The following is a 26,935-nucleotide window of genomic DNA, read 5'->3' as shown; positions in this document are numbered from 1 at the left end:
AGCTGCCTTGCGGTTTTCAAAACTCGTTGGTCACGCCACCCTTATCACGCAGGGCTGCTTGGTGCACGCTGGCCACGCCATTGCCAAACACCCTGTGCCAACCCCGTGCTTGGAACTAGGGGCTAATAAAAAAAACTTTCTGGGAATTGGAACACACAGAGGAAGAGCAGAACTACTGCTAACGTACATGACATAACCACTGCTAGCGCCTGTGGTGCTGGGGTAAGAACCGAAAGCTGCATGCATGGCGCACACGCTCATAGGTCTATTTAGGGAATTCAGTAAAAGTTCAACATGCGAAAGGCAGGAAATTGCTGTGACTTTGCAGCATTTTTGGGGATGAACAGAGCTGCCTGTGGGAAATAACCACATAAACACTATATATTCCTACATAAGATGAGTATACACTTGAAAACCATACGTGCTTCTCTGAGAAGAGGTTGAATATCCAGGTTATATATTCCAAGCCTCCCAAACTATTTTCATGTCATTTAATGTCATTAAAGTTTTTCTTCTCTAAAGCCTTGTTTCCATTGACTGTGCAGCTGGCAAATCTAGGTGCTTCAGGAACCCTGCCAATTCCAGCAGGTAAAACCAAGTAAAATGGCTTTAAAATAGAGGACAAACTGTGAACTGCCTGCTCAGGACTCGCTTGCATGCAGGGGGCTTTCTGGAACACACAAATCACAATAGGTCTCATTCACAGTGAAAAGTAACAACCAAACAGCAGTCAAAGCCCCACACTTCTACGAATCCTTCCTAAAATAATCATTAATAAATTCTATGCAGGGATTCCCAAAATGCAGAGTTAAATACTTGAGGTAAAAGAAACCCGTGAACACAGGAACCAGTCTTTCAAAGCTTTTTAAAAGTAAAATAACATGGGTTACTAAAAAATTGCCAGCAACATGTATACATATACACAGAGAGCACATGCATGTATATATATATAAAATAAAGCATGCCTGCATGACCCACCCGTCAGAGCTTGCCATGACTTTGTGCAGATAAGCTAATCGGAATTGCTTCTTGGACAAGCTTTAGGATGTGAATTACTCCTTTGAACCAAGGAAAGGCCCCCAGCACAATGTTTTCCACAGCATGGCAACCAGTAGCACTCATTAACCCAATAAATCCCCACATCTGCATGCAAAACTGGTCTTGGAGGCCAGTACTGTTCTTAATATTGAAATACCTGAGCATCTTCCAGCAGTACCTAAGAAATGTAACTATCTGCTGTATTTCTTTTAAGTATACTTCCAACCAAGGAGAAAGCATGTGCAATTGACTTGTTTTTGTGATTTTAATGCTATGCTACTAGGTATTAAAGAAAAGCAGACAGTGTGGAAGATGTGTACTGGCTTATTTGCTTGGACTATTTGTATGTCAGGAAAAAAACAAACAAAAAATCAGGTTTTCCACAGCAGAACTTTGCAATCTCATTCCTGTCACTTCTAAGGACACAAGTCCCTGCACGGAGTGCCTGGGGACACCATGAGAGCTGCTCTGGCACAGCACAGCCTGCAGCAACAGAGCAGCAGAGAGGACAAGTGCCAACCTCATTTTCTTCCCTGACAGGCCTATGAAAACTGTCTTTTAAAGCTTTTAAAAACAGCTTTAAAAATAGCTTTTAAAGCTATTTTAAATAAACAACCAATTATTAATTTTTTAATATTAGCCATAATTTTGTCAAAAATCAATTTTACTTACAAGGGGAAGCACTAAGGGACATACTGGGATAACCTCAGGGCATGGCAAATACAGGATCTGCATCTGAAGGCCAAATTTCTCTCTTACTGATAGAGTTCAACTATAAAGTGTGCCTTGACGTTTCCAAAACCACCCAAAATATCAGTAACATGATTCCCTTGAGGTGCTGCAAAGTCTAGCAAACAAATGGCTCACACTGCTTCTAAAACTTGCAGTTTTGCAGTTCTCGGTCTGATGTAATACAGAACGTACAACAAATATTTCACTTACCTAAGCTTTTAAACACGACAGTATCAGAATTGTTGCCTTAAAGCAGTGTTTCCTATAAACAAAGGCGAACCCAGGGAATTCCCTACCCAGGATGTCTCTGGAATGACAAACAAGTGAGTAATATAACTCTTTTTAAATATCAGTTTCTCCACCATCTTCTTTGCATAATTGTACAGAAAAGAACTTAGGTCTGAAAACATCAATACAAACATAATAGCAGATCCCACTTGATCTAAAACAGTCTTGTTTCTCTGGAGCAACAAACAATGGTAGAATTGAGTGAAAATGGCAATTCTAAATAAATTTTATCTTAGGTTTCCCTTGCTGAAAAGGGGCCACCTGATTTTACATTAAAAAATTCAAATTTTAATCTTGGCAATATATTGGTTTTTACCAACTAACATTCAAGTCACCATACACACAGTACCATAAATTTCTAATCTGCTACATATTGGTCATATGAAGAAGTTTAAGACATCACAGCTGAAAAACATTTGCAAAGCTACTTTTAAAAGCCCACCTGTGTGCCATAATCAAACAAAATTTACTTTCCAAGTAGTAATTTGGATACAAAATTCACACAAAAATCAGGTCTACAAAAAACTTTAAATATTTATTATAGTTATAGCAGCTTTATATATGACAAAATTAAAAAGTAAAAGTATTGGAATTTCATTGCTTCATGATTTTTTAACGAAGAAGTTCGTCAGAAGGCCCCTGGGATATCTGTAGGCATCCTTAACAGTTCATCAACTTCTTCTTGTAAAGCCTCAGCTTTTTCACTCAGCAGCATCTATAATTAAAAGCAAATCATTAGGAAACAAACACAAGGGCATTTGTTGGCTGCAAGGAAGAACAAAAATAGATGCCTTTTCCAAGCTTTTACCTGTGTCAGTATGAAAGAAAGCAAAAATTGTGGTTGTTAGTAAGACTGTGGTTTCTCCTTCAAAGGACTAAAGTTTCCACTGGCACTACTGCTAATATATTCTACTGCTTAGGCTTACTGGTCCAGGAAACACCGTAAAACCTAAGGAGCCACAAGATCCATGAAATACTAATTCACTTCAGTCCCACACTTTTAAGCACACGAAAATGACAGAACAAACCACTTCATCTAGCACCTGTAAGCAAAAACATTTTTAACTTGAGGCATTTATTTTCAATGTTAATGTAAGTAATCATATGTTGGACCCACTAAATTACAATCACTTGGGGATTGAAAGGTGAGGGTAGTGTTTCACTCCTCATTTCATCAGACAAGCTGTCAAACTTGGCTTCCCTCTTGGGCAACTCTCGCTATCCTGCACATAAGCTACTAGAATAGTTAACATTTGCCCATCATTCGGGTGCACTAAGGTCAGCAAGTGCTGGATTCCTCACGTTTGTACAAGAGTTAAACAACTCCTAGACCAACAGTACTGCAAAGAACAGTAGTACTTCAGTAGATCTTTAGTAGATCAAAAATACTCATCTCAGATATCCAAAACACCTGAAGGCTTCAATTACTTCAAATTTCACTCTTTCCCTTTGACAGTTGAAGCCTTTGAAGCATTTTTTTTTAGATAACATTTTTACTTACTTTTGCAGATGAAACTATCTGTTTGGCTTGACGTCGTGACAAATGCTCAATCATCCTCACCAGTGTATCTGGATTTGCATTAGCTAAGTGTGCTAAAGTTTTGTACCCTGCATTATAGAGCTGTTTTGCACGTGCCTGCAAGCAAAAAAATTAACATGCGGCAGAAAATTACTAGACAAGACAAAAATTGTCATCCAATCTACCCATGCATATCAGTCTGATCTCTTGTGAATCACTTTCTGAAGAACACCCACACTCTCTGCAATGGTGCTGAGCACCTGATAAGCATCCTTAGCCACACCGACCCCTTATAGAACAGCTTCACCCCTAGCATCTTCCCTACACAGTCTTAAACAGCCTAATAACATTTCTTCTTTTTCAGAGTCCACTTATTCCAGCATCCTCTTTTCTTACCAGCTTCCTTATTGCATTCACTATCACTGCTAGGAATGACCATGCTACATTTTCAGAGGTATCTAAATTAATAAGGGTTGTTTTAGTCTGAAAAATCTATTCCATTTTCTGTAATTGAGTAGTTGTATAAGCTTCCATAGAAGTCAAGAAAAAAACCACACTTTCCTGTTTAAGACTACTGTAACAGTTTTTCCCTTTAGTGCTATGAGTTACACAATTTTTGATACTTCTGCAGTCTGTGTCAAGTTACAGCTGTGAACTCTCATATGCAGGATGGAGTCTCTGGAATTGAAAGGTCATGACCATTAGAGAGTTTTATCTGCTTCTTTTTACTTGGGTTGGTCCTGTTGTGAAGAAAGGAGGCAAAGCAGCCCCTAAAGTATTTGCTAAGCAAAGAAAGTTTCTGGAGAAAAATTTCTTTCCATAATAAGTAGTGCGAGATCTTTACAAAATTTAAATAAAAATGCACTTCTAGTCCAGTCACAGAACACATATTTTGGTATAAACTTTTGTATGCTGAGTTATAAACTAACAAAGTGTTTGGTCATCTTACTACCTTGACTTTTTCCCCTCTTCTCTTTAAAGACAAAAAGAAAAAAAGAAAAAAAAAAGTATTTGATGACAACTACCTAGGCCCTTTTATTTTGATATAGCATCCAAGAAAATGCATTACTCTCCAAGGTATGTGAGAACCAGAAACATTCAATTATGGGAAGTAGTCACATTATTATGACCAAAGAATAACTGCCAGCAAATACTTTCTGTGCTTTATTTCCCTGTTACTATGTGCACAGTGTATCTGATGGCCCAAATGATATCCACACTAGTGACTTTCATCCCATGAAATGGTTTTAGGTAGCTCTCTGAACACTATTTTCAAGAAAAGGGAAAATGAACAAATTTCTCCTGCACTCTTGTAACCACAGTTTCCATTTTATATTTGAATAGGAGTCTTTACCTCACAATTTGGATTAATTTCTTATTTAGAAGGCAAAGAACATCACAAAAATTATTGCAAAAATGCAAGTTCCGAATACATCCCATATCTGTGAGTCTTCTAGCTTAAACAGTAAGTCTCATTCCTCTTTGATCCCACAGAGAGTGAAGAAATCTTAATGCTGAAGTGACTTGGATTCTGTTTTTTTGGTGGAGTGTGTAGCAGCAGTATGTTTAATGCAGAAGTTGCTATGTAAGAGCTCATGAAGAGAAAACCAGGTTTACTGACCTCTAGAACGCCTGCTACTTCCATCAGAGGGACAAGCTCTGCCTTAACACAATACGTCAGCTGTTTGGTAAGTTCTGTCAACAGGGCTTTATAAACCCAAAACTCCTCCAATTCCTGAAAAGAGATTCAAAAATAGAAAAAACAGTATTAAAGAAACTGAGTTCCAGGTCTGTACTCTACTACTGACAGAGCTCTAAGGCAATGAGCATATATTTGGTAGGATAACAGGAGAAGCTGTTATCTGTAGTGACCCTCATTCCAAAGTTGAGACAGTGCTGAAGGAGTAGCAATAAATTAAAAAAAAGAAATGAGGAAAAAAAAGCTGAGGAAGCTGTTCTCCCAGGACAATATTTCAACACTAGAGCTTATTTCAAAGAGAAATAAACAGAAACTTCCATCATTTGCGTCATTTACAGCACGTTCTGACATTGATTAATGCTCTGCAAATGAAAACCATTTTGTGTTTTGCCATGCTTTTCTGAACAGGAAATATGCACTGTTTTGCACAGAAAATGGGAAATACAGCACCTGTTCTAAGCTCTAATACGCCATAGCAGAAAAAATATTCACTGTTTTGCAGAACAAAAATCCCGAAGAAGGTGTTTAGATTAATTTAAGAGTACCTCACAGAAATGTAGAACACAAGAGGCAAAGGAAGCAGCAGACGTAAGGAGGCTTTGCACATATCCTCGAGACATACTAAATTTCTCTGAAACATTCCACACATTGGTCTCCTTCAGCAGGGTATAAAGGACGAATGACAGGTAGAGCCTGTTTATAACTGCGCTGTCCACATTCTAGGAAGAAATTCCAGGTTAGAATTTAAAGCTCACAAAATCCCAGATGGTCTGATAATGCAGCAGCTTTTTTACACATATACACAAACATGTAACATCTCAAACATATTACATGACATTAAGAAAACCTAAGGAATGAGGTTAAAAGAACCTTAATTATTGAAAGAACAGTTATAATGCTCAAAATGCTAATGGAAAACCTACTTAACATTTCTAAACATTCAAATTAAAAGATTAAATTGCTTTCTTGTGAGAATAAGCTCTTAGCCTACCTTTCTGATGGCTTGTCCAGAAGCCTTTTTTGTAATAAAACTTTCAGGTACCCCAACAATATCTGCTATTCTTTGCTCTGCTGGACTTAGCTGGTTGAACTGAAAAAGATGAATTACAGCCAAAGTATTGTTTTCTATTAAAAATCATGCCATGATATGTCATCTATTAGGTGTTTATGAAATATGAAAAAAGCCACTTCAGCTCTAAGACCCAAAATAAAACATATACCATAACCTTTATGAACCATTACCACAGTGGATGCATTTCCTATAATTTAAAATGTTAATGAGCAAAATGAATATATGCCCTGATCCATGTCTGAAAGCCAGTTCTCACCAGTCTCAAGTATATCATCCAATCCGGGTTACAGTTATCAATCATATCGTATGGAGTTGCCAAATAGAGAAGATGAAGATTGCTCTCAAGAACGAGGCCTTCCAAGCCTTTCTTCAGTTCTCTGTAGAGAGCATTGCAGTGTGCCAGGTCTATGGATCCTACAATAGTTATCACAATTTTAATCAGGTATCCACAAAGTCACCAGATATACAGTCGATAAATACATTTCAACACGGGCACAGATTGGTTTCTGTTTTCTGGAAAACATTAGTCATGCATTTCAAATTCTACCTAAAAGCCTTTTGGTAACAGAGACAAGATTGGGCATGTCCTCTCAACGTCTCAGCACGCATAGGTTGGTCATAGGGGTTATTTCTCTCCAAACTGAGCGCCCACTATGCCTACCTAACTCTACACTCTTGATAAAATAAAGTTTATGCTCAGGGATTTGGAGGCCTGTGTATAGGTCATCGAAAAGCATCTACTAGCACTATGCACAGCATTTTTAACCCATCAAAACTTAAAGGAAGAACTGAAAGATGAATAATTATTGTGATTAGAGTAAGCTGATATAGAGAAACTGAGAGGGTAGCCACTGACTTGCACACATACATGTCAAGTTTGTGGGCATTTTTTGAACTTTGATCAATTTGCCAACTTGGAACTTCTTGAGCAACATGCTCCAAAACTGAATTGTAGATTCTCTTATAAACTTTTCAGATATTTGGATGACCTATTCCAATTACCTTCTATGCCTCATATTATGAGACCAAAAAGCAGAAGTTCCTGATGTACTGTCTTCACTCTGGATCATATCTGGCCTACATTTCATATACTTCCTTTCCCATTTACTTTCTTCCTAGGAAAAGGAACTCCGCTATTTACAATATCTTTTCATAAAAACAGATCACTTTTTACTGTAATAACCAAAGAATTGAATCCTATTTTTGGTACAGACCTGGTCTGACTTCCCTTGTCATGGAAATTCCAACTCACTCCCACTGTATTCACAGTCATTGATTGTTTATTGTCTACTCCCAATGTTATTCAGGGCATCACATCATTTAATAATTAAAACAGGCACTAAATACATTTTTCATTGCAGTTTCAGAAGATGAGGAACCATACCAACCAGATGGAGATGAAAGGCTTTGTTGAAATAAATGAAAAAAAAAGGATAAGAATGAAAAAATATCTTACCTTTATACGTAGCTTTACCCAACCGTGTGATTGTTAGCATGGTTTGGGAATTACTGTCCTTTTCAGATAATTTTCCTTTTAGGAGTCCGTTTTCTATCAGATTTTCTACCCCTTCTTTAATTATATCCAAGAGGCTCTTCTCTTTAGACAGCAGCTGCTGCTGAACACCCAGCAATGTACAGCACATGAAACTGTAGATTTCCTCAAGGGTTACTGCAATCTATAGCAGTTTTGCAAGTGATTAGTGTGGTCAAGATAGGCAAATGTCATTATGCATAACATGAACTATATAAACCACACAAAAAATTACTGAATACAGAGACAATGCTCTATCCTGTTAACTGTCTTTATAGGATGACATGATAACAAACACACAGTAGACAGTCTAACTATGAAGGCTCTGGTGGACTTATATTTTCATCTTTCCTAATATTCCAGCTATTGCATCATGTTCTACTGTTGCTTCTTGGTAGTCTTAAATTTTTGAACAAATTAAATTTTTGTAACAAAAATGGAATAATGTAAAAATGCTTATCAAGAAGGAGATATAATTTTGGCCTTGCTCACACTAGAAAGTGTAGTATTACAGCATTATTTGATAACCAAGTTAGGTAAGAATACTAATCAACTTTGTCCTACTCATGTGCCCAAAAGCCAGATGAACTTCTTGGAAGTTAAGCTGCTGAAAAAAAATTGCTTTTACTATAAAAACAGGTAAGAATCCCTTTACATTCTCAAATGCTTCTCAATTTACAGAAAAAACAACAACAACAACAAAACCCTGATACCTTCAATCCAACCAAAGATAACAACAGGCTCTGTATTCCCTTATTGAACTCTGGCAGGAGATTGCTGTAACAGTCCTCCAAAGGACTGCTAATTAAATCTTGAACCTACAAGGAAAGAAATATGTTAATTCAGAGAAAATACTTCATATACACGAAAGGTTTGCTTTGTCATTTTATAGTGCTGATATTCAACTTTTTGGCTTATACAGAAAAACTATAGACATCTAAAATTTACGGTTAATGACTGAAACCTTACACTGCAGATAACAAAAGTAATGAGGAAAAATCCTGTAATTCACAGGTATAACAGAAGTCAAATACTTGCAATAGAAGGTCTACCAAAATTAAGCAGCTCAGCTCCATCTGTCTTCCCCATCAGCTTATTTTCATCATCTTACAGTGACTGAAATCATCACTTCAGTAAAAATTACCAGTTGTTTGTCTTTTTCTTGTGCTATGAGAATACTTTCACCAGCACTGTCAATACCAGCTCGACCTGCTCTGCCAATCATTTGTTTGTATTGATTCTTCTTCAGGAACTCTCTAGCCACATAAGGAGCTCTTAAAATAACTCTGTTAAAAAAAAGAGAGAAAGTGAGAAGCAAAAATACAGAATAAATCCGACTGAAAAACAAAGGCAAGATTGAACACAGAGCAGTGGTGGTCACTTCTTCCTCTCAGACCTAAACATACATATGTAGAACTGGACTATGAGCATCCAGGCGCAGGTCATATGGAGTATGGCAGACACAATTAAGACAGGTATGACAAATAATATGGGCTTTCTACTGATTCAGATTCCATAAATAGAAACTTTGCTGTCTTAGTTCAGCTTAGAAATTAATGAATCATTTTGCCCTGCAATTCAGTAATGAAAGCAAATGCATTCTTTAAACAGCACTGATACTTCCAACTTGAACAATGCAAGATTTAAGGAAACCACAAAAAGCATTTCTGAGTAACTGACCTTCTAGCTGGTAAGTTGACCCCAGCAGCTAGAGTCGCTGTGCAAGCAAGAAGACAAAGGACCCCTGCAGAATAAGCCTCCTCTATACTTTTTCTTTCATCATTAGTAAGGCCACTGTGATGATAGGCAACACCAAAAGGAATGGTTTGCTTCAGAACAGGACAGATGCTTCCATTTCCAATAGTCTTTAGGTTCTTTATGAGATCTTGCTTTTCTTTCTCCCTGTGAGCTCTAAAATCTCTTGGAGGAGGAACCACATTGCTTTAGACATTGATCATTCAGTAAGACTTAAAGGACAAGAAATAAATGCTTACTGGCTATTTCTGTAACACACAAGATAAGTTCCCAATATTAGAACTGTTTCCTTACTGGATATAAATGGAAGTAGATACAGGTATCAAGCCCAATGAAAAAAAAGGCAAACACCAGCTGCAAGTTAAGCTTATAGAAGTATCAAAGATGGCTTCAATTTTGGCAGTGAAGGAAATTTATTACTTTAATATAATGTCTTGAATACAACTTAACCCATTAGCCCATAAGCTTATTGCATCAGGCTTACATAAAGCCAAACAAAAGTTTTCATAAATGAAATCAATCATTACATTTTTCCTTTGTTAATAAAGCCTGGAGGTTACATACTCTGGGCATGTACAATGTACAAAAAGATAATGAATAGACTAGGATATATATGGCTACAATACTGAATCAGTTGTGATATAGAAAAAGCATTAAGGGACCTGCAGAGAACAAGGCCATCAGAACATAAATTAAACAGACTGGCTCTTCGCATGCCTTTCGGTGTTATTTGCACATTTGTTCAAAAATACAAACTGTTTTGGAAACACATTTAGTAAAAATCCTTGACCATTTTCCAACAATTTACATAGTCAATGCTGCATCTTTTTGTATTCACTCAAGTATTCATTTCTCACCACCAGGAAAGGTCATTTTCTTGCTAACAAAGGTAAATCCTAAATTCTGACAATATACTCTGTAGAGAATTAAGAAAATGAGACACACGTACTTGTTCAGATACTTGCACACCATTGATGCCACATTCTCACAGTTCTTTTTAGTGGGACAAAAGATTAGGCAGGAGTATTTTGGAATAACTTCAGTCACCAGTGCAATAATATGGTCAGGGTCTGCTTTCTCCAGATTACTAGAATACTATCACAAAAGATGGAGATATGTTTATTTATCTTCATAAGTCATAAAGCCAGCATTTATTTAATATTTCTCTGCTTCACTAGTCCAGTAATTTAACATGACATAACTGTAAGAATTTAAGATAAGCTTCTCTATTCAGTTTCTCACTTAAAAATCAGTGTATCAACAGATCCAGCCTCAAGTGTGGAACACAGGGAAGCAATAACCACGTTCTAATTATTTCATTCTTGCTCAAGTTTCACTTAGCAACCCCAGTCATGTCCCCTGCTACTGGAGGTCTATCATTATTCACTTCTTTTTCCATATAAGACAAATAAATCTCTAGAATACAGTCAAAAATTGATAAATATATCTCCTTTTATGATCTAAGAATGATTAACTGCTCAGAAAAACCTAACCAATGACCTTTAGCAAACAGGTAAGTGACACATTCAAGCCTAATTTTCTTCACATGCCAGAAAAATGGGAGAAAGTATTCTCTCTACTCAAAAAGAAAAAAAAAAGGCAGAAAAAACTTAAGCATTTGGTGTTTTAAAGGCTCCTCCATCCCCAAGGAGTTTCTCTTTCAAGTACTACAAACAGACTACTGTGCTACAGTAATTTGTGTTGTAAAAGCCCTGCAAGCAAACCAAAGAGAAACATAATTTTATAAAAGCAGTTCAAGGACAAAAGCTCTAAACACTTTGTTATTACCTTGAAATGAAGGAGACGTGAAAAAGTAAAGCCATGTTCTGCTTTGCTGTCAACTTCATAAATAGTATCTCGTATTTTTATGTATTCCTTTAACTCTACCTTAGTGGATTAACAAAGGAAGCAGTAAAATATGAGCTGAATTAGCAAATCTCCTCTGCAAACTTTGTTACTACTAAGCAGTTTAAATGTCTCTTTAAAGCATTACACCTCATGCTTACAGATACACATGCATACACACAAGCACGCATTTCCCCCATCAATAGTTTCTTTTTTAAAAGTTAATAATACTAAATATCTGCCACAACAAAATAAGCACCTCTTTAAATACAAAGGCCTTACAAACTACAACACAAAAACTGTAATGATTCAAAAACTTACGTTTAGTTAAAATGACACAAATCACTCAACAGTAATCACAGGAAGATAAAGTTATTTACATTTGTGCATGCATAAGTATACACATTGTACTCAAATGTATAGCAAAAGTATTAATACAACTGTAAACTGTAACAAGCGTTATATTACCTGATTTTTAATACTAAACACAGAAAGTAACAAAAACTAACACAATCTTAACAAAACTGCTTTAACATCAAAAATGTTATTTACTAGTTTATGGTAGCTTGTGTACAGACCGGTCTAAAATTATTGGTATAGTAATCTGCTTGCAAGAACTTCTGCAGGTCCCCAACATTATTTAAAGTTGCACTCATTCCAATGACTTGTGTATTTTCTGTAAAAAAAAGAAGTGGATATTAATTTACTGCCATGCTCAGCTTCTGAAACATAGCTGCTTGGTTTTTTAATTTTCAAGAAAAACATTTTATTTAATGCCTATTGACAGAGGAACTAGGTTGATTGAGGGTGTCCAGAATAAAGCATCATTAGAGCTGTAAGAAATATTGCAGGTGTAGGACTATTTTTCTAATGTTTATCTTATGCAATATTTCCTACCTACATCTCCATAAAACCTGCCACTATTGGCATTTAAAAGTAAAGAGTAACAGAGAATATATCTTATGAATTAAACACTGAGCATCTGCATCTTACAAACATATAAGGTTTTACAAAGAGTAACTCATTTCTGCTTTTTTTGAGACTACTCCCATTAATCAATATCAAAACTGCACTTTTTTGACAGCTATGTAAGAACATATGCTTTTATTTATAATTATTCTAACAGCAAAGTTACACCCAAAATATTCATAAGCCGATAGAGCATTCATGTCCTCATCAGAGGATTGACCATGTGCCTCAATATTCTACAAGATGGTAAACAAATGTCTTTTATGAATGATTTCATTAGGCTGCAACAACCTGAGAAACATTCTAGAGATTCAGTACCTGGCTGTATGTTGCTTTTGCACACAGAGAAAAGGCAGGAAAAATCCAATAGCCATTAAAAAGACTCTAAGCTTAAATATTAAACACATACCCATGACTTTAAAGGGCTATATCTTTATAAAAAAAAAAAAAAAAAAAAAAAAAAAACCTCTAGAAAAGCATTTAATTGGAAGAGCAGACTCTTCAAAGAAAGTGAGGAAATTTGACAATAATTTTTTCACAGAGGAGCTATCACAAGAGCTTCAAAAATACTCAGCCCAACTTCACAGGGTAAAATTAGCAATTAAATGACAAAGTTGTTAGCAAACAAAACATTTTTCAGAAGAAAACCAAAAACACAGAAATCTAAAAAGGAAAGACAGACTTTAGACTTTTCCATCATTACAATATTTTAGCAATATTAACCGCAGCAATAACTTACTACTGGTGTAAAGAACTTTTGCAAGAGTCATTTCCAGTGTTGCACCACGACTTCCCTCACCAATCATGTGTAGCTGTTGACAGAAACAAGAGAGAAGTGGAGAGAATATTACTGGCTAAGAATATTTCTAGAAACAAACTATTAACTCTGACTACAGCAGAGTCGGTGTCAGACTTCCTTTCAAATATTTATCTGGTGAATTTGGACTAATAATCTTCCATAAATATCACCTCACTAGAACAACATGTATTCAAGAGTCTCAGAAAAACAGACCCAAAATCAAGTGCATTAAGCAAAATTTTCCTTCCATTTGGTTAGAGCACGCAGGTTGAAAACAGGCATTTTCTAGCAGCAAACACACAGATCTTTGTATTAGCTTAAACCAATTTTATACAATTGAAGTTGTAAGCAATGCTTATAATGGAAGGTAATAGATTTTCTTAATAGCCATAAGAGAAAAAAAGCAGAACTAAATCTTCTTCTATTTAGAAACCAAGGTATTTAAATAAGCTACATCAGCCTAAAGCAATACACGACTTTTGTTCACCTGTTGGATATCACAAGTTGATCGAAAGCCCTCCAATCTAGCCGCAGTAGGAAAATTCTCTACAAAAGCAGAATAAGAACCAATTTCCCCAATCCAATGTGATTTAATAATTTAATTTAGTTCTGACCAATGACGCAATTCCAGGAATAAAAACTTACAGGGCTTACAAAGTTTGTCCGATAGGACTAAGATACTTCACCATTTTTCTGCTCCAGTATTGTCTAGGGCCAAAATGATAAAATAAATAGTTGTTAAATAATTTACCACCAACTCCTCTAACAAGATAGATACTTCACCATAGAATCTCTTATCCTGATGTAGCACTAAAATACTTTGATCAATAAAGGAAGATAACTTCAAAACAGATTTTGGTTTCAGTTCAAGTTTGTCGGTCATTAATTGCCAATGCCGAAGCCTGAAATTATACTACTTTATTATAAACACAAATGTATAAAACCCAAGGAATAATAGTTTTTGCTAACAACTTTCTCACAAACCTCATCTACAACGACTAGACCCAGGTGATCAATTCTTTCTGTTTCGATCAAGGAATTCACTAGAGCATGTCCTTTTTCTATAGTAGCAATATAGAGGGAGTTTTTTGCTCTTCTCTTGATTGGTGGAAATCTTCCTTTACTTCCTGCATATTCTTCAACCAGGAAGCCTAATTCTATCCCAAAACTTGATAAACCCCAAACCTATAATAAAATACAGAAGCACCAATTAGAGGACAAACGCAGGCTCATCTTGAATTTCACAGCAAGCACTAGTTGGGCATGCATGTAGCCTACCCAGGCCCCAGGGAACTGTTTTCTGACCAAGTGCAACCACATTAGCTCTGACTTTTCTACCTGCAAGAGTGCTTCCAAGCATTATGAACCTTGAATTAGAAGTGTTCTACAAAAGTCATTTTTATTGGAAGCAACAAAATATTTCTATTTATCACAAGACTATTTCACTAGCAAGGCACATAGTAGAGGAGGTGCAGGCCTCCAGAAGAACAGAAGGTAACATTGGAAAACACTAGTATTTCAGAAAATAGCTCACTTTACTCCTTAACTCAGCATTTCAGAGAATTATCAAAACATGTTTCACTGCAAAACTGCTGAGGCTAAGATCTGATTTAGAAAAAGAGCAACCACTTAGTTATTAGATTATGTTTACACTGAATCACAGGCATATTTTAAGTGCCCTTTTTCTGTAGCTGGACAAAACTTCAAAATAAGACTGTTTCCCAACTTTATAGCTAAAAGCAGCTATATAACAATGTGAAGAATGAAAAACAAACAATATCAGACAGAATGTTTCCAAACCTTTTCCTGGACAATAGCCACATATGGCAGGATCATCAGAACATCTTTCTGTCTGCAGAGTAATTCTTGGAGAATTAAAATTTCAGCCACTAGTGTTTTTCCACCACTGGTTGGTAGCGAGTATATTAAATTTTTTCTTTGTTGCAGAGATTCTAATGTTAAGCAATCATGCTGCCATTCTGCAAAATTGGAAAAACAAGATTACTGACCCTCTCTTTATAGTGCATGATGAGCAATAATCAGCTGCCTGTGTTCTGGTGTACAAAAAGATACTACAGGCTTAACGTGACAATGTTTTGCATTACTAAAGTTTTATACTTTCTAATGTTTGAGCCTTCCAAAACCTTTGCCTCATCATATTTCACATGAGCAAATTTCTATATGCCACACTAATGTCCTACATCCTCTAAAAATCAGTTCCCTTTCCCAGGTTCTAAAGGAGGTTATTTTAAGCATTGCTATAGCTCCATCTTTCCACCTTTTGAGTTCAAATAGTCGTTAGGTTTGCTCTTAGATGCAATAGGTGACATTAACTAAACATTCTGTCGTTACAATCTAAAACTTTTCCTTCCTAACACAAGTATTTGGCTTCCATAATTGCAAATAAAAACACAAACAAATAACAATAATAACAACAACAATAATAATAGTAAAACAGAACAAATAAGAAGCACTTGTTAATACAACATTTTCTTTGAAGAAAACTTCAATGATGTTACCATAAAGTGCTTCAATGCCTCGAAATTGCTTGAGGAGATCTTTTACTTTGCTAGGTAGTCCATAGAAAGGGCCAATATCATCAGAAGAAGACTCGATAGCTTTTCTAGCAACACAAATCTCTTCAGATAAAACAGCTTCTTTAAGCTGCTTGGTCTTAGAAACCAGTGGAGCCTGAGCTTTGGCATTTCCAGTCATAGCACTTTTCAGATGATCTTTCAGACTCTCTCGTTTATTTGGGTCATGTTTAGAGCCCATGGGCAATTCCGTACCTCCTTCCCTTTGGTCTGCAGCATGACCAAGAGAGGGATTTGAGACTTTGTCCAAGCAGCAATTTGTGTAGTTATTGTTCCTTTTTGCAACTGCAGATTCTCTGGAAGCAGAAGAAAACTTGTCCATTTCTTCAAGGTACAACAACTGTGATGATGGGAAGTCATCTAAAACAAAGTCATCTGCCCCTTCATTGTTATCTAGGAGGTCACTTTCATGCTTTTGGAAACCATCACCCCTCACAGCTTTGCAACCAGCAGCGTTTTCTGAAGTAGAATCGGACTGTTTTCTCTGCCCAGCTCCTGACACAGGCCTCCCAGGCTCTCCAGCGGCTGAAATATCCACCTCTTTACCCTGGAGGTGCATCTGCTCCATGTCATCAAGCTGGGCCAAGAAAGAGTCACTCCCACAGAAGCTCTCATAGTCTCCAAACATATCTTCCTCGCTGTCATTACCAGCCTGTAAGAAACAAACACCCAGCATTACCACACTGAAGAACACACAGTCGCCGCGATAGATTTTGCGGGTCCCGGCACTGCCCCTCGCCCTGGCCGCCCGTACCGGCGGCTCCGCCGGGGCCTCCTCGAGGCCGGCGCCCAGCCTCCTGCGGGCCCGCGGCGAGGCGGCGGCGGGGCCGGCCCGCGCCGGGGCCCGGCTCCTCTTGCGGGCCGACGCGGGGCGGCTCCTGCGGCGCACGGCGGGGCCCGCCTCGGCCATGGCCCCTCGCGGGGCAGCGGCCCCAAGCGAGAGCGGCGCCGCCACGGCCGCCCCGCGCGCTAACCGCCCCCACGCACCACCTACCAATAGCGAGAGGGAGAAAGAGACACGTGACAGCCATCTAGCCAATCGCCTGACTCAAGAAGGGAAGGTTGCGAGCCCATTGGCCTGCAGACACTGGGCGGTAGTTGCCCCTCGACAGGCTGCTGGAAGTGACGGTTATTGTGCGCGGCGGGGAGGTGTCATGGCGGCCCTGGGGCGGCCGTTCCGAGCAGGTCGGTTCCCTCCTCCTGGGGCGGGTGGGGGGCCGGCAGCGGCGCCCCGTGCTGACTCCTTGTGCCGTGTCCTTGTGTGTTGCAGCGCTGCTGCGGGGCCGGGGCTGCAGCTCGGCGCAGTCGGTGGCGGCCACGTCGGATCTCGTAAGTTCCGCGCTCGGGAGCTGCTCGCGGGGGAGGCTGGAGCTTGTTGGGATAAGTCGGGTGCGCCCAAACTCTGGTGTGCGACGTCATCGCCCTTGGGGTGCAGGGGGCCCCTAACAGACGATTTCACTTGGAAATGCCAAATATTGGGGTGTTTCAGGAGCATGTGTAACAGCCTCCTGTCCAAAATACTGAGTCTTGAAGATTCTTACCCTTTTTGTTTCAATAAACGTGCACTTTATTTATTTCCTGAATGCTAAGGAAAAAGAGTAGAACCTACTACTGTTGCTAAGACTGAAATGTTAATATTTCTGTAATTGCAGCCAGTAGAAATGGAGAACCCCTATAAAGAGCCTCCAAAAAGATGTGTCTTATGTGGAATAAATGTTGACTACAAGAATGTGCAGGTGAGTTTCTTTAAAGTATCTGTGCTTAAAGATGCAGGGCGAGTTCTAGATTTGCTGGGTTGAGGTGGAGGGTTAAAAGTTCAAGGAAAATATCTGAGGATTTCAAAGCTTGATGTAAAGTGGGTCTAAAACTTCCATAATGACTTTGTGTGGTTAAGGATAACAAAATAAATAATGCAAATGGGACATCATGTTCAATATGGTAACTTTCTATGTTTGTGGAAATTGCTATGTTCTTAATTCTAGTTTATTAACTTAATTTTCCTTAAAGGAAAAAAACTGTACTTCAGTAAGAACAGATTCATAATAATGAATAGCTAGAAATGAGTTAAAACTTTTAAGAAACTAACACTGACTATTTTTTTAACAGCTTCTGTCACAGTTTGTTTCTCCCTATACTGGCCGTGTTTATGGCAGGCACATAACAGGTAGGTGATGTTTAATTCATTCAGTGCTGTTTGATCAGTGTTAAGGTTGCTGAGTAATTTCATATAAAAGTATCTTTTTGGAAAGGGCAGCTGAATATGCATTGTTTTTACTGTTCTTTGTAGCCCTGTAACAATATTCTGTAGCTATAATCCTCTTATAACTTCAACAGTTTGTATAAGCAGACATGATTTTTCTAGAAAGACTTTAAAAAGCTAGAAGAAATAGTAATGTTTTCATCTCTTAAACGATTTGGTTCTTGTGCAGGTAGATACTAAGAGTGTTTTATATACACAGGTTTGTGCAACAAGAAACAGAAAGAAATTTCAAAAGCCATTAAAAGAGCTCATGTGTTTGGTAAGTATGACTGTAATTTGAGTCTCATAGGTCAAGTGTATGGGTGTTTTTTTTTTTTTTAAATCCCTCAATCTTCCTTTCCTTACAGGATTTATGCCAGTTATGTTTAAGAACCCATCATTTCTTATGGACCCCAAGATCTGTAATGTCAAATATCCAGAGTAACGTGTATTGTAAAGAAATAAATAATAAAGCTATTTGAATACTTGTTTATAGGCTGACTTTTACCAAAAAATGTGGTGTGCTGGCATGAAACTTTGTGGGTGAGAGATTTTTTTTGTCCGTGTGGAGAAGTCTCTGGAAGGAAGGTAAAAACTCAGAGCAAAATCCTTAGCTGCACTGACTACTTTTGCTTTAGGAAACTGCCCTAAACCTCCAAGTGAACCAGCTGCTTTTCCATTATTGGACTATAAAGGGGGAGAGGCTTAGGGAGTCCTGGGTAGCAAAGCATAGGAAGCATAGGTGGAAATATGTAAAGTCCGGTAGTATGTCAACAGCAGCTGCTCCTCTTCTGTTACCTGGGCTGACTTAATCCTTCTGAACACTTTCTGCTGAGAAAAGGCTTATCCAAGGCATGGTACTGTGTTTTTTTCTTTTCTCTCTCTCTTTTTTTTTTTTTTCCCAGCAGTAGCTTTAAGCTGTGTCACTTTGAGGCAGTATGTGACACATCTCTGCTTACACCCTACTTGTGTCATTTTTAAACCCTGAGAGAAAGAACAGACTTAACTCTAAAAGGCAGAATGAGGAAAAGTAATTTGGACTCTGCACTGTGTATCCAAAGTAAGATGAATGCATTTCAAAATATTTATATATTTTATAAATCTAGTATGTCATTTTTATCCCTGCAGTGCTAAAAGTCATAGGAGACAGTTTAAACATCCTAGCAGTTGCATTTGGTGCAGCTGCAATCATGTGGGCTAAGCACCTAGAAAGTGGGAGACTGTGGGTATTCAGTTGTATCCTTCAGTTTTTCTAACACCTCCTCATCTGTTTCAGTGCTGCTCAGTGTAAGCTTCCTGTCCTGGTCACTGTCCTCTTGATCTCGAAGTAACTTTTGGTGAAGCTGAAGGGATCTTGATTTCTTGAATGATTTTGGTCCTGCTGTGGTCCCTCTGGCCTTACGTTTTGTTAGTTGTCTTGTTTCAGCTTCAGTGAAATCTCTTTCCTCTACCATGAGAGTCAGTTTGTCTACAACATTAATGTTATGGTCAGTATTACAGCAGTTCTTAAATATCTGTCTGCCTTTGAAGGAAACAGTGCATGTCTGGAGTCCAGAATTGGGAAAAAATGTTTGCAAAGCCTGACAAAGGAAAACATTCTCCTTGGGCTCTCCCGCGTGGCTTTTGTCCTCTCCTGAAAAACAAAGGTCAGAATTTCACACCCACTTGCATATTCATATCAGGACTATTTTGGCTGTAGCAGAAGCTCTGGGAGGGCTTTCAAAAGAGCTTTGTTTGTGTCAGTGAAGCTGACTATGGAAGTATTACTGAGATGAGCATCGGGTTTATTCAACTTACCCAGAGAATGTTTGTGTTGCTTCTTTCTCTTTATTTCTTCTTTTAACTGCTTCACTTCTGCTAAGAGCTTCTCTACAGATCGTTCACTAACCTCTACTGTAGAGCTTATGTTCTGCAAGGACAAGTTTTTTTTTATCAGATAAACTGTGTGAAATCAGTTGATCAATTTGATTGCATAGCAAACTTTATTCCCAGCTTTTAAAATGAAGGGTATTAAAAAGCAGCAATAATGAGTTTGGACTGTTTTTTCTTTTCTTTTTTTTTTTTTTTCCAAGATGTGAAACTTTAGCCTTGCTTTGAGTAAGGTGCAGGACACTTACTACTTCTCCGAAACAGCTAGAATGAACTACAGAGAGTAGGCCCTAGATAACACTCTCAAATATTCTTTGCAGTTCTGTTAATAAGCTTAATCTCTGCCTAAATGGAAAGATATTTCTTGCAGTGTTACAGCTTCCTCTTGCAGAGCTCTTGTTTACTGCTTGTGGCTGTCCCCTTAACTCATTTGTCTTTGAACAACATCTTAAGAGGGCAAAATGTCCTTTTATGCTTCTTTCTCACTTAGTGCAGGATGTTTTGGCCTTTGCTTACTCTAAGTTTGGGACACTGGTGGAAAAATGGCTGTACAAGCAGGTAAGTCTGACTTACCTTCAATTCTTCCTGCAAGGTGGCATACATTTCATTAATCTTACGAACCTCTTGTAAAGATCCATCTTCATAAAAGAAATCTGACCTTTAGAAAAAAGAATCAATGGTAGAATTGAAAAGGAATGATCCCAGTACTCAGCATTAAGTTTATTCTCTAAAATTAGACAGCTTTACTAAGCTACATGTAAAGTTCATCTTGCAGCAGTAATGTGGAAAACTGACCCCATAGAAGGGAAGTTTTTGACTAGTTCAAGTCCAATTCCAGTGAGCAGAGTGTGTAGCAGTTTTTTAGTCGAACTTTGTTTGGAGACTTAAGTAGGATATCAAAGAAACAAGACTCTATGTGAGGGGAAGATTTACATTTATAGTAGTTTAGCTGTTTCTACAGAAGTATAGCATTTGTTGAGCCATATGGTTATGGTCGTTACTTACTGGTCTTTATCCAAGTCATTTGGGTAGAATATCAGTTTACACTTTTATCCTTGAGACTGAAAGTTGTAATAAAGGAGTCTTCCTCTAACTTCTAGGAAAGCTTCAACATATCAGTACAGAGGGTATATGTTGTACCTGTGCTGTCTTACTGCTCTCACAAAGCCAGCAGATATGCAGGAACCAGACACTGTTCTGTACCCCTGCTGTTCTGCCATACCCAGGTTAGTGACCACCAGAGGAACTTTCTGAAAAAGACTTAAAAAGCAAAAGTATGAAAACATAACATATTAAGATTCAAATCACAGGAGTGAAAAAATTTCCCTGTCTCTAGGCATCATGGGTTCTCAGTGTAATTCCTGCTGAACTTAGAGTATGTAGCTTGGATAATGGATGTATGGTCAAGCTAAGCAAATCTCTAAAGAGGCTATGAATTTTAGACATGCCTCTGTGGAGCTTTCTCTTGCTTCTGGGTACTCTACCTCCTTCCTTTCTACTTGCTCTTATCACCCTCTCTCATTACCTCCAAAAAGCCAACTGAACACACTTTCACACTTTTTTAGAAGAGTATAAATGTGAGTACCACACAAATTGACTATTTGAATAAGACTTGCAAGGTAACTGTTCTTGATCACTTGAGTATAAATGACAGCTTCTGCAAGTTTCTATGCTGGTGCTGGAGGTGGTTATAAAGGCCCTAAAGGAAAGGCTTCAACCCTGCTTATAAGAGCCCTAGGTGTATAGGGAAAACCCTTTTTTACTGTGTAATAGCTTCAAGAATCAAACCAGCACTAATTCCATCTTAACTAGAAAGAAAAAATGAAAAAAAAAAATGCATCTGCTGTATAACTGTTGCATTTAAACTACAGATCAAGCAAGTTACCCCTCTTGCGGTCGGTGTAAAGCATGTTCCAGTCTGTAAGTAGAACAACTTTCTGTCATCATGCTGGAAGTTAATAAAAGGAAGACAAGGCTTGGATTTGAGAAGTGTGACTGCAAATTCTTGTGAAGAAGCCGTTCTCGGAATGTCATTGTCTGGTCTGTGTTGCGTCTGAATTTGTACCATCCTATTATGCTCTGCAGACAACAGGAAATTGATTAGTGACAGAAGGTGTTAACAGCACTGGTACAGGTTGCACAAAGAGGATGTGGAGGTGCTCAACACCTGCCTGAAAGCAACACTGTGCAATGTGCTCCAGGTGATCCTGCTGGAGCAGAGGGTTGGGCTAGATGATCTCCAGAGGTCTCCTGCAACCTCAACCATTCTGTGATTGTATGAAAAATCCAGTAACCTGGCAATTCTACTAAGACAACTTATCTCTACCAAAAAAATGCACTGAATTGGCCTCTCTGTTAAGTTTGTGCTCAACATTAAACTCTGCAACCTGGGTTCCACTACTTATCTATCCATTTTTCCTTTTCTAGCTTCTGCTTTCCTTCCTTTGAGAAACTTTCCTGCAAAGAGCATGGCATGTTTTAGGTGTTGCACAGCCATTTGACGAAGCTAAAGCATAACCCCTCACCTGGAAGTGTACCTCAAATGATGCTTGCTTAAAAGACACTCAAGCTTCTTTGAGGCCTTTAAATGGCTCACTTGAAAAATGAATAGGAAAAATAAAGTTGTTGTATTGGCATATTCTTGTCTACAGTTATGCTAAATGGATACTGATCCTCAGAGAGGGAGGTAAGCAGGACCAGCAATGTGAAGGATTATATACAATAAATTTTATACGTCATAGATGAGAAGAGATTGACACCCCCCCATCCCCCTTTTAAATAATAATAATAATAATAATAATAATAAAAAGAGCCAGTCTCTTGGTGTGGGTTAGGTTTGTCAATGAAATACCTTTTTGCAGCCTGATAATATTTTCTTCAGGGCGGGTTCATTCAGTTCTCCTGCAGAATTATAAAAGCTACAAGAAAATTAGAACAATGATAGGGAGGAAAGCTATTCTAGCAAATAATTATCCCCAATGGTCTAGCAATTATCCTCTTTTAAGCTTACCAGAGGAAAAATAAAAGTTATTTAAAATGTGCTGATACCACCTTGGTGGTGTGATACTGCAGTTAATGTCATTATTGACTGCTTGGTGAAATAACTATGTTGGTGGACTTGAACAGACCACATGCTATTCCACCATCCATGTTACTGGAACGCAATGGTAAAATCTTATACTGGCCAACCCTGAAGCTCTAGGATGACTCTCTCTTTTTTGTGTGTTTTGTTTTTTTATTTTGTGAGAGTGGGCAGTCAGGCTGTAGGCTGCTGCCTTTCTTTTCTCCAGAAGGTGGACATGGAGTTCTGAAGTTTATATGGTTTCACAGCTCAACAGAAGTGTGGCATACCATATCCATTTCTATATGCAAAGACAAGCACCTATAAAAGGCATGCAACTTCAAAACAGGAGTGTGACCAGCTGTTTTGCACTTGTAATTTCAAGAGGCTGAGGTACATCCATTGTTCCAGCTGCGTTATTTTCTCATTAGGAGTTTAATTCTTAAGAGCTAAAATTAAGGTTAACACATCTTTGTTGTTTCCATAAGATCCTCACCTGAACAGCTGGTAGCATGGAATGTGCTTCTGTATATCTGAAAAGAGAAACCAGTATTGCAGTGGGTCCATCTGTTCAAGACACATTTTCCTGTAGACTACCATTATAATTTAAATCTGTAAGGGCCAGGGAAGAGTTGTACAGTGTCATTTCTTAAAATGGAATGTATTGACAATTCCATAAACAGGGTTAAGAAATATTCTTTTTACAAGTCTGTAATACTTGTCTTTAAAAAGTAAAGTGAAACTACCAATGTAAAAAGTGATTGTTTCTTTATGGATATTTTTTTCTGTTTTAAGTGGAAAATTTGAATTTGGCAGTGTTTTTCCCTTATGTCTCATACTAGAGTAGCAATATGAAAACTAAGAACTCCTTCAGTCTTCAGCACAGCGTGGTGGTTAGGAGGATAGGTGAGGCTGGAGAAGTCCTCAAGAGTAAATGATCAAGAATAAGAGATGGGGGAGGAAAGCTGATCTGACAGCATTCAGACTCCTTTCCTTTGCCGCGAGTCTGCACTACTTTCATTTTCAGAAATGAATTAAAAACAACTATGAAAGAACTAATTCTGTGGATGAGCAAATGATGGTGAGACTCTGTAAAACTTTAGATAAACTTCGTAAGAAAGTCCCCAAATTTCTGATTCAGATCTGCAGTGAGACTCAGTGTAAAAAAGGGATCTTCCTTAATCGTCTCAAACTGGAAATGGGGGCAAATTCTTCATTCTTTTCAGAAAGGTGAAAAAGCATCTATTTTGTGGGTTTTTTTTTTTTTTTGGATAAATGTATTGTAAAGGAATCAATCTCTGTGTGTGCACATCTTTCTATTTTAGGGAGAGTGTAAAATATATCTCTACTCCTATCCTATAGAAAGTATAAAGGAAAATACTTCTGGCATCTGCTCAACAATGACATACATAAGTGGTAGTTTTTGGCATTGGCATTCTTAACCTTATGTAACAAGTATATGTTAAAATTCTAATCACTGAAATGTTAGGCTTGTCCAGGACAGTTCGAGTAACATGCCTAAGAAAAAGAGTATCTAAGACAAAAAATATGTTTAATGTAATTGTTTGGAAGAGCCATTCAAGAGACTAAGAGATGGTACTTCCATTAAATTATTAGATACGTCTACATTAAATGTTATATTTTCCCAGGTGTTAGAAAATAATTTTTGCAGTTTTTGTATACCAATGTAGACCTCCAGATCTAGTATCATACTTTCAGGAAGATTTTTGCTGCCCTTGTTAAAAACCATAAGCATATGTGTGTATATATATAATTTTCTGAAACTAAGCACAGTATTAGAAAAGCGGACTAACCAATTGTATAAACAACTTCAACATCATCCATTTGTGAGTCGGTAATGCTGTTCTTGGCTTCGCCTTTCACATCTCCAAGGAGGAAACCTTCCTGTAAAAGCAGAAGGTAAGATTTTTTTTTTTTTACAACAGTTTCTCTATGGTTAATACTAACAGGGTAAACTATGGCCTGGAGATGGGGGCTCTCAGTTACCTTTTTAAACGGAGAAGGTTATAATTTTGTTTTAATGCAGGTATTTAAGAGAAATTAATTTAGATTCACCCACAGTTGTTTTCCCATGCTTCTGTTTTATTATTCAGAACTAAACAGTTTGGGACTTTTGGGGAAGCAATACTGCTAGTTTGGCACCAGGCATTTTGCCCCTGACTTTTAGTACCTCTAAAAGCAATAATTTTCTGATCACACTTGTCACTGTATGCAACCTAAACTGAAACATGCTCTAAGATAGTATCAGAAATAAAATGCAGAGCATGTGGATGAGGCAAAGTTGTGCCTGATTCTTGCTCCTGAAGATGAAGGTTATCTACAGACAAGTGCCCACGGGTGAGATAGCACGAGGAACTTTGCTGCGGCTACTGCTCCCTTTCAAGCTACGCGGGTGCCTTTCAGGGCTGCAGGGCCCAAAGGGGTATGGCAGGACGGCAGCCCCAAACGCCTGCACTCTCCGAGAAAGGCGACAGCCTCTCGTTCCCCCGGGAAGAGCCCGGTTTTTGTCACGGAAAGCCGGGAGCCGCTGGGGGGAGGCGCGGCGGGGCCGGGAGGCCCGGCCGCCGCGGGGGCCCGTCCTTCCCTTCCCTCAGCCGGGCGAGCCTCCCGCTTCTCCCGCGGCCTGGCGCTGCCGGGCCCGCCATGGCGGCCGCGCGGGGCCAACGGTTCCCGGCCAACGGCCCACGCTAACGGCCGCGCGCCCGCCCGGCCCCGCCCCGCGCCGCCGCCCCTGCCTCCCTGCGCCCCCCGCCGCGGCGGTCACGCACCGTGTCCGAGTCCGTGCTGAGGTGCTGGAAGGCCAGGGCGCCGAAGACGAAGCCCGAGAGCAGGGCCGACGTGCTCTCGCCCTCCATGCCCCGGCAATGGCGGGCCAGGCCGCCCCAAGGCGGCAGGGAGCCCCAAGCGGCCGCCGGCGGCAGGGCAGGGCCGCCCGCTACCGGCCCGACCGGTCTCGTGCCGTGCCCGGCGGCGCCGCCGTGGAGCGGAGCCGGCGGGGCAGCGGCCTCGCCGTGCGAGTTAGAGCGGGCGCCTCCTTGAGCTTTCTCGCGGGTGACCCGTCTCCCTGCCCTCCGTCTGCGCCCGCTTCATGGCCCGCCGAGGGCACCGCAGGAGCTCAGTGTAGGTGAAATAAGCTCCTATAGGGAACAAAAACAAATAATGAAAATAGTAATTAAAAAGGAATGTTAACTGCTGATCATTTTATGTAAAGAGAGGAGGAGGAATCTACATAACCCCTGTTCGCTACAAAGCTACACAGCTCTTTATCGTCCACTTTGCTACTTTCTTCTTTTTTTTTTTTCTGGTTTTCCCTCATAAATTCTGCAGCCTGAATTTCTGCTTTGATTTTGTTGTTAAGGTGAAGCAAGACTCGGCTTTGGAAAGGCTGTTTGGCAGCCCAGTGTTGTGCAGGTGGCTGCTGGAGCGAGGGGCTCGGGAAAGCAAGGTATGGTACCCCCTTCCCTGCCCGATGGTTTCCTCAACAGCCGGCCACAGATACCGGTACAGGTAGGCGGCAGGGCCAGCCGAGCTCCACCACGAAGATTAATGAGGTTAAGAACCTCATAAATCATGATAAGGAAACAACAAAACAGTAATTTTAAACAACAGTCTGGCAGCAGTAAATAGCAGCCTTCTGTCTCAGGCTGTGAACTGAGTTTTGTGAAGTTTCTTTTGGCATGATCAGAGATGGAGGCTAAAGGCAGCCATGTTGCTCTCTTTGCCTCCTCAAATTTAGGAACGCAAGTGTTTGAATTCATCCTTCATCAAGGATGTAAGTATATATTTTATGTATATTCTTTAGAATATATACACTTTAAGTATATTCTTAGCTTTAGGCGTATGCTTTGTTTCTTGAAATAGGAGGTACACTCCTGTATTATTTAAAGAGGTGTTTCCATAAATT

General features: G+C 39.0%; 3 protein-coding genes across 4 annotated transcripts; 1 reads left to right on the top strand and 2 right to left on the bottom strand.

Annotated features, from left to right (window-relative positions):
* Positions 1-2,574: 2,574 nt before the first annotated feature.
* On the bottom strand, positions 2,575-16,159 carry HELQ (helicase, POLQ like). Of its 2 annotated transcripts, XM_088531562.1 has the most exons (17): positions 15,767-16,159; positions 15,048-15,226; positions 14,232-14,432; positions 13,188-13,260; positions 12,058-12,155; positions 11,423-11,521; positions 10,584-10,729; positions 9,560-9,799; positions 9,024-9,165; positions 8,593-8,697; positions 7,805-8,024; positions 6,605-6,762; positions 6,268-6,366; positions 5,822-5,995; positions 5,199-5,312; positions 3,560-3,694; positions 2,575-2,773 (listed from the first exon to the last, which is right to left on the bottom strand). In XM_088531562.1, the coding sequence occupies exons 1-17, from the start codon at positions 16,020-16,022 to the stop codon at positions 2,687-2,689; spliced, it is 2,526 nt and encodes an 841-aa protein (XP_088387688.1). In that variant the 5' UTR covers positions 16,023-16,159; the 3' UTR covers positions 2,575-2,686. The 2 variants fall into 2 exon arrangements, with proteins under 2 accessions (XP_088387688.1, XP_088387689.1); XM_088531563.1 differs by lacking the exons at positions 13,188-13,260; positions 14,232-14,432; positions 15,048-15,226 and having other exon boundaries at positions 15,767-16,156.
* Positions 16,160-16,995: 836 nt separating this feature from the next.
* Positions 16,996-18,573, top strand: MRPS18C (mitochondrial ribosomal protein S18C). The gene is made up of 6 exons (XM_088531679.1): positions 16,996-17,026; positions 17,112-17,170; positions 17,494-17,577; positions 17,948-18,005; positions 18,301-18,360; positions 18,449-18,573. Exons 1-6 carry the CDS (start codon positions 16,996-16,998, stop codon positions 18,523-18,525), a joined length of 369 nt encoding a protein of 122 aa, XP_088387805.1. The 3' UTR covers positions 18,526-18,573.
* A 577-nt stretch (positions 18,574-19,150) lies between these two features.
* ABRAXAS1 (abraxas 1, BRCA1 A complex subunit) lies at positions 19,151-25,910 on the bottom strand. The gene is made up of 9 exons (XM_088531561.1): positions 25,800-25,910; positions 24,825-24,915; positions 23,507-23,543; positions 22,801-22,867; positions 21,835-22,028; positions 21,090-21,209; positions 20,523-20,607; positions 19,878-19,989; positions 19,151-19,713 (listed from the first exon to the last, which is right to left on the bottom strand). The coding sequence occupies exons 1-9, from the start codon at positions 25,884-25,886 to the stop codon at positions 19,286-19,288; spliced, it is 1,221 nt and encodes a 406-aa protein (XP_088387687.1). The 5' UTR covers positions 25,887-25,910; the 3' UTR covers positions 19,151-19,285.
* Positions 25,911-26,935: the final 1,025 nt, after the last annotated feature.

This window comes from Tinamus guttatus, unplaced genomic scaffold (genome assembly GCF_059628265.1).
Source record: "Tinamus guttatus ecotype Peru unplaced genomic scaffold, ASM5962826v1 Tinamus_guttatus_pri_ptg000423l, whole genome shotgun sequence".
In the NCBI taxonomy this organism is placed as follows: Eukaryota; Metazoa; Chordata; class Aves; order Tinamiformes; family Tinamidae; genus Tinamus; species Tinamus guttatus.
Note: the sequence above shows the minus strand (reverse complement) of the source record. Positions and strands in the feature narration are given on the sequence as shown.